The following is a 10,442-nucleotide window of genomic DNA, read 5'->3' as shown; positions in this document are numbered from 1 at the left end:
AACAAAAACAAAAGCAGACGCAGAAGCAGAAAAAAAAACAGATGCAAATGTAAAAGTAGAATCAGAAGCAGAAGCCAAATCGGCGATGTACAACAGCGAGGACGCGAAGTGGCGACGAGATCGATAACAGGGGCGGTAGTGGCGGAGCGCGACTCCTTGGCTTGTGTCTCCGCTCTCTCTTTGGTTCTGATTCCCGATAGCGGCTTCAAGCTTTACCGGCACCGTCCCTCCTTCCCCCTCTTCTTCTTTCCCTTCATCTTCAATTCCCCTCCCCTCTCCATCCTTTTCCCCTCGCATCCTTTTCCTATTTCCTTTCTCTCTCCCGCTTTATTTTTTTAATTTTATAATTATTTTTATTAGGATAGGAGTAATTTAGTAATAAAATAAAAAATTTTATTAAAAAAGACGATTTTAATACTAAATAAAATGTTTGTGATGATTTTAAATAAAAATAATATCAAGAACGAATTTAATTTTGATCCTAAACTTTAAAAACCAAAACAATACTTACCCTTAGATAAAACCCTAATATACAAGATTTGAAATAAGTGAATCCACAACTGAAAATAATTAACTAGCTAAAACTAATTACATTAAAATAACTGCAGAAAATAAACACAGGAAAGAAGAAACATAAAATTAGTTCAATTAACTGATTTATGGCCCCTGGGCCCCTTGAATGTCCTGCAAACGATGTGCGTCCACAAACCTTTTTAATCTCTCACTTATTTCTTTCGTTGCTCCTAATTGATAGAGATGATTCTACACAAGGCCATAAGAAACAAGTTAAGAAACTAAGATGGTTATATTATATAGTCAAATTATCATTTGAATTTTGTTAATCGTCCACAGATCTTAGAACACTTATTAAGATTTTTAAAATAAGGAAGTAAAAAGTTTATATTGTAAAATTTTTCAAAACTTTTAGGTTTATCAAAATTACTTATCTCAAAAATTTAAATTGTTAAATTAAAATATAAGTTGAATGATATATATTTAATGTTTTTATGTTTTGATACCATATATAATAGAATCATTTGTCTTCAAAATTTAATCTAGTAGGAGAGATACATATATAATATATATGATAATACTAAAAAATAAAAAATACATTCATAACTTATTTTATTTAATATTCATTAATTGTTAGATTAAATTAAGGAATTAATGTTAATTAACAAGCTAAGCTATGGATTACAAGCATAACTAAAGGAAAACATACCTCTGCGTGCACAACATGAATCATTGAATCTCCAGCGCGAGAAGAAATTGCACTAAGGACCTCAATATTCTCTTCATGCAATATGCGAATAATTTCACTGAAGATGAATTGGTTATCAAAGCCAGAAATCATAAGAACTATCTCTAACATGGAACCACGTTCATGAATCTCAATAGTTGGGGGTTTTAGGCTTGTTCCTTGAGTTTCATCATCAAAGGCACTGCTACCTGCTAAATCATGAGGTCTCTTCTTCATTCCCTTGTTTAATAAGCTTTCTTTCTTCTCCTTAGCAATCTCAACCCTTGATTCTAGGGTTTTGATGTAGATGATGGCCTCATCTATTTGGTCAACACGTGGTGGCAATGTTTGCTGCATCATTAGTAGCATTTTTTTATGTAAACTAATTTTTCTTAACTTTTTTTGTTGTTGAATATTTGAGATCTAGGGTTTAAAATAAATAATTTCGCAACATTTAGCTAGTATTGGATTAAAAGATTTGATTCTCTAATTGGACTCTTATCATATTAAATGAGAAATTAAGTAGCATCATATGTATGTAATAGAATCAAATTAGGTTATGTATATCATCATCAAATGCAAATGGGCATCAACATTAAAACTCATCGTCCTCTTTGAAGCTTTAGTAGTAGTCCTCTTTTAACATCCAAATTTAGTTCTTCATCCTTAAATTTTGTCAGAAGCGTATATATATATATATATATATATGAACACGTCTAATTTTGTAAATGCATAAATAATATTATCATTCTCTAAAAAAAACGTTTCTAGGTCATAGCGTAAAGAATTCATACAAAGATTGGATAGGTAAGCAGATCGGAGCGATAGAAGAATACGATCACTGACCTTGGGGTTGAAGTTAGGGAGAAGAGAATTGAGCGTGAAACAAAGGTTCTTCATTTGTTCTCTTCTGTTTCTCTCTATGATCTTCCTTTCCATTTTGGTTGAAGAAGAAGCTTGACCTCTCTGCTGATGAGCCATATTGAATAATAAACTCCTTTATTAATTAATTATTTTGTGGGTATATAATATATGTGTTTACCCTAAATATTTATAGTACCTTATATAAATAGGAGGATCTTGATTCTCAATTATTATTCATACAATAATACTTAAAGCTTTCGGATACAGGATAGCTAGTGATGAGACGGAAGCATGACGAAGTAGCAAAGTTCATTTTTTGTACAGATAGGCCGCAATGGGGATATGGATATATATAATATATAATATATAATATACTATATATGTACTGATTGAAAAATGACACGTGCCGTTCCATAAGACCCTTAAAATAGAAACGAGTGGTTCAATCATATATTATTATATTATATTTATATTTAACTTGTAGGGAAGCGAAAGGAAGACGATCGAAATTGAGAAGTGAAGCGCCGATTCTAGGATATTTTATTATTTTCGCACTAGCATGTGCTTATTCTTTCATTTTCTCTTTATCACCACATTCCTCTTTAGATGGATGAGTAACTTGCATTAGTTGGAAGGTTAGAATTCATATTCATCAATGGAATAAAATTTGACTTCGTCTTTAATTTTCTAATTTTTCGGCCAATTAAACGATGAATTCACACAAATAATTATTGTCACTAATTATGATATATTGTGAATTTATATATTTTACTTCAAAACATAAAAATAAAGTACTAATATTATTATCAAATGCAAACATTTATGTATAATTTGTCTTGAAATATTTATCCAATAGTTTAAATTGTTAAAGTAGAGATATAGGAATGCCACATATATATATATATATATATATATATATATATATATATATATATATATATATATATGTAAAATGATTGATATTGTTTTATATATTTTTAATATATTTTTATTTTGATATGCATTTTATATAACTAGCTGTTTTGGTGATTATTTTTTATATTTATATAGCATAATTGATAATACCAACAGTACTACTCTAAATCAATACCTAATAAATTTTTAATTAAATATTTTAGTTTTTTATAAATTTTAATTACTAAATTAATCCTCAAATCAGTCATCGCATTAACCTTTATTTTTCCATATAGATAGACTCATGAAAATTTTAAAAAAGTTTTAATTAGAGACTATTATGTTTTTTTTTTTAAATAACAAAAAATCTAACCTTTTATTAAAATTTGTTAAGAATCAAATTCTCATACTAAAAATTCTTTGGAAACTGGTTAAGAATATTATCTAATATATATATATATATATATATATATATATATATATATATATATATATATATATATATATATATATATATATACTGGTTAAGAATATTCTTTTTTTTTTAAATTATGAGTACTCTAGATATAGCCTTTGAACTGTTTGGAATTAGGTACGTCATTCACTCATTCCCTAACAAAATTAACCAATCAGCTACGTAACACCCTTAATGAAAACAAAGTTAATATCATTATTTTTATATTATATTAATAATATATTCTTATTTAAATATTTAATTCAAAAATCATTTTTCATTTGGATGCACTGGTGGTGTATTGGTTGGATATTGGCCAAAGGAGGAAAATTGTCGATGGGTGGAACTCACTCTCAACACACGTGGGGTGTGGTGGCTGAGCGGGAGAGCGACGTAGCGGCACGCCATCAACACGCCAGGAGCGTTCTGACTCACCACGCAGGAGGCGTGGTACTTGGAGGCCCGTAAAGCGCAACAGGATTTTGCGGAGTTCTAATGCTGCTACTGTACCACGTGGGGGACGTGTTGCAGGCCTGCCTGTATGCAGGAGACAACTCCCACCCCGAAAACCAGCGTCAGTGTGCCTCCTTCATGTATATATATGCACTCTTTGGCTCTCTTCTTCTCCCATTCATCACACAGATGCTGAAGCCAAAAAATAAGAGAGAAGAAAAAGAAGAAGTGTGTCCGTGTTAGTGTGTAGGTTGTAGTGAGGAGAGTGTAGTGAGTAGTAGTGAGTTAAATTTATACGGCGAAAGAAAAAAATTATTAGTTTAAGGGATTAAAAAAAATAGTACATAATTATATGGCACCCAAAGAATATATTATCAACTATTTGGATCATCCTATTTATGTAAGTTGACACATTTTAATTTTTTCTGTATTTAAAATTTATTTTATTTTTTATGTATTTATATTTGTTTATGCATATATATTTTGTAATGAGAATATTATTTTGTGTATTTTATAAATATTTTAAGAATATAACAGTTTTTATAAAATAAACGTTAATAATAATAATAATATATATGTAACTTTTTAATAATTTTTTATAATTTTTGTTATTATGAATATATTCAAGAATAAAAAAATATTTTAACATTTTAAAAATATATATGTTGCGTATATTAATAAATAAATATTATAATAAATTAAATATATAAAATGTATAAAATAGTATAATATATTGTTATTAAAAAATTGAAAAAATAAATAATATGATAAATAAAGATTATTAAATAATACGTGATAAATGTTATTTAATATTGTTATCGGATAAATTTTTTTTTGTAAGGATTAAATATTTTATTTGACGAATAAATAAAGAATTTAAATTTTTAATAAATAAATAAATAGATAAACAATGTTAAATATTTTAATAATAAATAAGATATTAAAATAAATATGTGAATGTTTATTAAAATATTTATAAGGATTATTATTTAATTAATGTAATATATATCTTTGTTGATGCAGCCTAACAGGAATTTGTTGGTGCGTAAACTAGATCCGCCACAGACGTGGAATCCGATGGTGGAGAACTACTTATGCGCTACGGGATTCTACCATGTTTCTAGGATTTGAGTCATAAGAGGATTTTACCTCATATTAGCTGCTCTGGTTGAAAGGTGGAGGTTAGAAACCCACACCTTTGTATTGCCGGTCAATGAGGTTACAATGACATTAGAGAATGTCGCTCATATATTCGGCCTACCCATTGATGGAGAGCCTGTCAGTGGATGGACATATAGTAGTAGCGACTTCGTTCAAAGTCAGGGTATAGCGATATTCGGTCGTGAGCCATCAGTCAGTCTTCGAAGTCCTATATAAAGCTAGGTTGGGTTCGACGTATCAGAGACGCAGAGTCGTTGGACACTGAGGAGTCCATCAGGAGATACGTCAAATGTCAGATCTTCTATTTGTTAGGGTCGACCCTATTCACGGACAAGTCGACCGCATATGCCCATGCGAAATATCTACCATTGCTTCGCGATTTCGAGCGGATCCATACTTATAGTTGGGGGTTAGATGTCTCGCACATCTTTACAGAGCACTATGTCGTGCATCACGATAGATACATAGGAGATGGATGACCCTCTGAATCTGTTGTTTGTTTGGGAATGGGAGCGAATGCCGTGTCTTGCTCCCGTACCGAGAGAAACTCTTCCACCGGCCGAGATACCAATTGCCAGGAGGTAATAAGTCTTATTTTAGTTGTGTTATATTCATGATGCATGTTTGACATATGTTGAGTTATTTAATTTTTTTCAATTAAAAATATTTCAGGTGGAGTCATTTGGAACGGACCACAGCGTGGTTATCGAAGACCGTAGAGACATTCAGACATGATATAGACTACATGCAGGAGGTAAATAGTTATGGTTCTTCTGATCTGTTTTTCCAACCATTATTGTTAGAGTTCTAATATACCAATAATACTGTGGCAGTTTGAGTGGCGGCTGTGTGACGGATCGATCGGCCCTGATGAGTTACATCCCCATCTTGAGGTGTATGACATCGTTGTTCCGTTGTTGTCGTTCGAGTGTGTCGAGTGGCACCCTGCAGATCAAGTGATGCGTCAGTTTGGATATGTATAACCTCCTCCGTGGGCAACAAGGGATATTCCACTTGACCAACATTGCATCGTTCTACGCCGAGTGCAGCTTCATGACTGGACAGTTTTGCATGGGCCATGGATAGCAGAGTGGGCCAACAGGCGACACAGTCGAATGCGGGATTTGCACCCCATTCTGACCTGATATTTTTTACCGACGGCTGAGTACCGGGATTGGTACGTACGCTCCTACGGACATCTGTTGAGATTGACGGGGTATACGTTCCTCATCATCCACAGCCACCTCCCCTTCAGCCACCTCAACATGCAGTGTTTGAGCCGTTTCCTTATTATATACCACAGCCACCGGCCTACAGTCATGGACGGGTCTGTCTCGACCAAAAGCCTTATAGCCTCAGCAACTGTATCTGAGTCCAACTTAAAATGATCTTGTGAAATCGTTTCGATCGTGCACATGTGCCTATCGTTGTATCTGCGTATCTCCCAACAACCTTTTTTCCGTATCAAGCTGGCTCGGATAAGTGAGTCACATCCTCACCCATACATCTTGCATTTTGCATAAAACGTCTGTGGCTCAGACTCATACACATCATAGTCAACTCCTCTAGATATAGTGAAACTTCTAATTGCTGCGACGATCGACTTTCTAAAACTGTATTCCATTCCAATCTGGAACTCTCCATCCTCAGGATCATCAATGCCTACAGAAAGCTGAAATCATCGTTTATTGATCAATCCAAAGTATAAACTAACAAAAACTTATTATTTAGTCAACACGTACCTATGTTTGCTCGGGGGCATGCATAGCGTCGAGATCCAACTCACGCATAAAAGGTAGAACGTACATCGGTTGACTGCTCGAGGGATGAACCACTAGATTCTCTACTGCTGCCTCAACTCCCACATCACCATCCTCATCTTCGTCACTGGCTTCATAAGTGGCTTCGAATTTTTCTTCGCTGTCACTATTCATTCCTTCGTACATTGCATCTCTATCATCATCTATATCTATATCATTTTGAACTGCTATTGCCTCTACAGCTTCAAACTCAACGTACAACTCAATCTGTGGGTGTCGCATCTGAGTCTGCCGGTGAATTTTGAGACATATTCTGCATACTCGCTTTATCAGTGATCGGCATGGTATCAAACTATATTAGACCACCAAAAACTATAACCGGATTCCAGTACAGAATTCTGCTCACTCTCATTAACATACTATTCTTCATGCTTTGACAGAGGCCATTCTACAGCTCCATTAACGTCATCGTGCATGGAACCACAAACAAAAATAGATTCTAGGACACAAACGTCACTCCCTCATGAGTATTATGTATTATCTCACCGTTGCGATACACCACCAAATTTGCAATTCCTTCCATTACACTATCAACAGCCTCAAAGAACACTCAAAACACACTCAAATCTTATTCAGTATGCAAAACACTATCGAGCTCTGCCTTATATAGAGGGTTGCCCTTAACACGTCTCCCATGTGCTGCTTGCCTAAGCCAATCACGCTTTGACACATGTCAGAACGCCCCTACGTGCTGACTCAGCATGGACCCCACGTGCTGCATACTTGTACCAATCAATCTTCGCCACGTCAGCACGCCCCCTGCGTGCTGACTCAGCACACCCTCCACGTCCTGCCCCTTCTAGCCAACCAGCCTTTGCCACGTCAGCACGCCCCTGCATGCTACCTAGTTGGCTCACCCACATCATGCCACCTAGCTTCCACGCCCCCCACGTGATTCAGGCAAAACGCCCCATGCATGTTGTTCTTCCATCTGAGACATCCACCTATCTGTAATACACACAGTGTCTCCATTTTCTAACAATACACCACAATATTTTCTAAATCTAAATTATTCAGCCTATTTAATTACTTCTGATTTGAATGACCTCAGCAATAAATGTAACAAGGAAGCTGGGGATTTTCTTTCGGTGGTCAGATGAAGCTAAGAGGACAAAGAACTAAGGGTATTCATGGATCAGATTCGATCCGTATATTCGCGGTGTTTTTTATTCGAAAATTATGGATATGGATCCGATCTGCAAGACTATCGAATCGGATTGGATTGGATCCACACACTAATTGGATCGGATTGCGAATTTTGTGTTGGTATCCGCATATCCGCGTATCCGCAAAAATAAAGAAATAAATAAATAAAGAAATAATTATCATATATGTTGTATTATTTTAATTTATTATATAAGAAAAATATGTTTAATATTATTTTAAGAGTAAACATATTTAAAAAATATAAAAAATAAATTTTATTGATATTCTTTTAATAAAAATAAACTTTTAAAAATATTTTTGAATTTTGCAGATATATCCAATCCGATCCAATCTGCAAATGTGTGGATCGGATCAGATCTAAACTTAAAAACTGCAGATATTAAATCCGATCCGATGATTTTTGTGCAGATGGGATCAAAATTTTGGCCATATCCGATCTGATCTGATCCGATCCGCGTTTATCCTACAAAGAGCGAAAGAATTATTTTTAGGTTGCCTTTGTAAGGGAGACTGGAACTGGGAGATAAAAATCAAAAATAGATTTATAAAATAGAAATTATATTAGATTTTTAAATTATTTTTAGTTTAAGGTATATAGAATTAAATTATATCTCAATATTATATCATCTTATTTAATTTAAAATAAATATAAATATTGAAACCAAAAATATTACTAAAATATACCTTATCAATTAAAAAAAATAATACTATAAAAAAATACACTGAAAAATATTGGATTTTTCAATGCTTTTATTGGTAATTTTTATAATAGTTAATGTGGTAATTTCATTAAACAATTAAATGTATTATCAGATTGATAATTTCGTCTAAAAATTCGACGATAACTGATGACACAAATTCTAATTAACTTAGTGTAATTTTTACCGTCAAATTTTTTGTCAAAAAATTTTACAATAAATTTGACATAAATTCAAAGTCCTCTCCTCTCATTTCTGCACCTATCTCTCTTTTCTCTTTTCTCACCACTAGCCTTCATTCTCACCAGCAAAAAGCTCTATTGTCACCACTGTTATTACCACTATCTATGAAAACGTTGTTGCTGCCATCGACGAGTTCGGCCTCTGCCACGACACCTGTCGTGCGTGATTGTCCCCTCCCCCTTCATTCTCAGGTTCATTCTTGTGTCTCTTTTTTTTATATTTTTTTCCAAAACTCTAACAGCTCTCATTCTCCTCCACCTCCTCCCTATGGTAGCGATTTCATATTCTTTGCAATCAGCTATCATCGCCTGTTCCACCATTAGATTTGGCTATTTTTATTTTGTATTTGAGTAATTAAGTTAAATATTTATTTTTAAATTTGCATTTATTATTTGTTAGTTTAATAGTTAATATGTTAGTTTAATACATAAGATGCAAGATTTCTGAAAATTAAATAAGAGATTATTTACGATTTATTTTATTTATTTGAGTATATATTTTTAGAGATTTTTATATTAATTGAATTTTTTTATCATTGATTTAAAACTTTAGTGATTTAAAAATAATGAAGATTTTATAGCCTATAATTCTATCTTATCCGCACTGCACTCATCAGATCGGATCGAATACAATATCTGCTTTTTTTCAAGTTGGACCTGATCTAATCCGCATACTTGCGGATCGGATATCGGGTATATCCACATAATTGAAAAAATTGTTTTAAAACCCTTTTTGGCTCTAGAAAATATATTTTTTTACCTGTTTAAGTCTATTTACTTCTAAAATATTATCAATAAAGTTTTCTTGAATAACAAAAGAAAAATAATAACACAAGATCTAAGTTTAATTATTCTAAGTTAAAGTACAACATAAAAAATTAAAAACAAGATATTATAAAATTCATAAAACAACACACTAAAATTCATATCACATTAGGGTTTCCTTTCTTAAACTATGCAATTTATATGAGACGTGCGGGTATGCGAATCTACAGATCAGATCTGCAGATATCACTGCCAAATCTGCAATCCGATCCTACCATAGTGCGAATCAGATCCGATGGCTCTATGGATCGGATAATATTCGTAAAATTTGGATCGGATGCGGATAATTACCACGGATATTATCCGATCCATGTGGAACCCTATTTTATATGTTTTAATTTGAATAATTAGATTTTTAATTTTATTTTATAATTTAAAAAAAAATAATCTGATTATCTCTAATTATTGAATTAGAATACTATTTGAAAATAAATTGCAAGGTGATGAATAAATGATATTTTTATATATAGTTATTATTTGATTAAATTTGGTTTTCAATTACTCTATTAACCCTAATTTTATTAAAATTATTAAACTACTCTAACCCTAAATTTATCCTAACCTAACACTAACCCTAATACACACTCTCCACCCTCATAGCCGTCACTCTTCCTTTGCAAACAT

The 10,442-nt window shown here is 32.8% G+C and overlaps 1 protein-coding gene across 1 annotated transcript; it reads right to left on the bottom strand.

Moving 5' to 3' along the window:
* Positions 1-448: 448 nt before the first annotated feature.
* Positions 449-2,420, bottom strand: LOC112708404 (transcription factor bHLH162-like). The gene is made up of 3 exons (XM_025760566.2): positions 2,087-2,420; positions 1,223-1,591; positions 449-762 (listed from the first exon to the last, which is right to left on the bottom strand). Exons 1-3 carry the CDS (start codon positions 2,219-2,221, stop codon positions 658-660), a joined length of 609 nt encoding a protein of 202 aa, XP_025616351.1. The 5' UTR covers positions 2,222-2,420; the 3' UTR covers positions 449-657.
* Between the last annotated feature and the right edge of the window lie 8,022 nt (positions 2,421-10,442).

The sequence above is a fragment of the Arachis hypogaea genome, chromosome 8 (assembly GCF_003086295.3).
Source record: "Arachis hypogaea cultivar Tifrunner chromosome 8, arahy.Tifrunner.gnm2.J5K5, whole genome shotgun sequence".
Lineage (NCBI taxonomy): Eukaryota > Viridiplantae > Streptophyta > Magnoliopsida > Fabales > Fabaceae > Arachis > Arachis hypogaea.
Note: the sequence above shows the minus strand (reverse complement) of the source record. Positions and strands in the feature narration are given on the sequence as shown.

Bases quoted from the DNA above. Each gene is read 5' to 3' on its own strand.
- LOC112708404 (XM_025760566.2), bottom strand. From the start codon at position 2,221: ATGGCTCATCAGCAGAGAGGTCAAGCTTCTTCTTCAACCAAAATGGAA. The intron at 1,592-2,086 runs GTCAGTGATCGT...CTAATGATGCAG, and splicing joins TCCCTAACTTCAACCCCAAG to CAAACATTGCCACCACGTGT. The intron at 763-1,222 runs GTATGTTTTCCT...GGCCTTGTGTAG, and splicing joins TTCATGTTGTGCACGCAGAG to AATCATCTCTATCAATTAGG.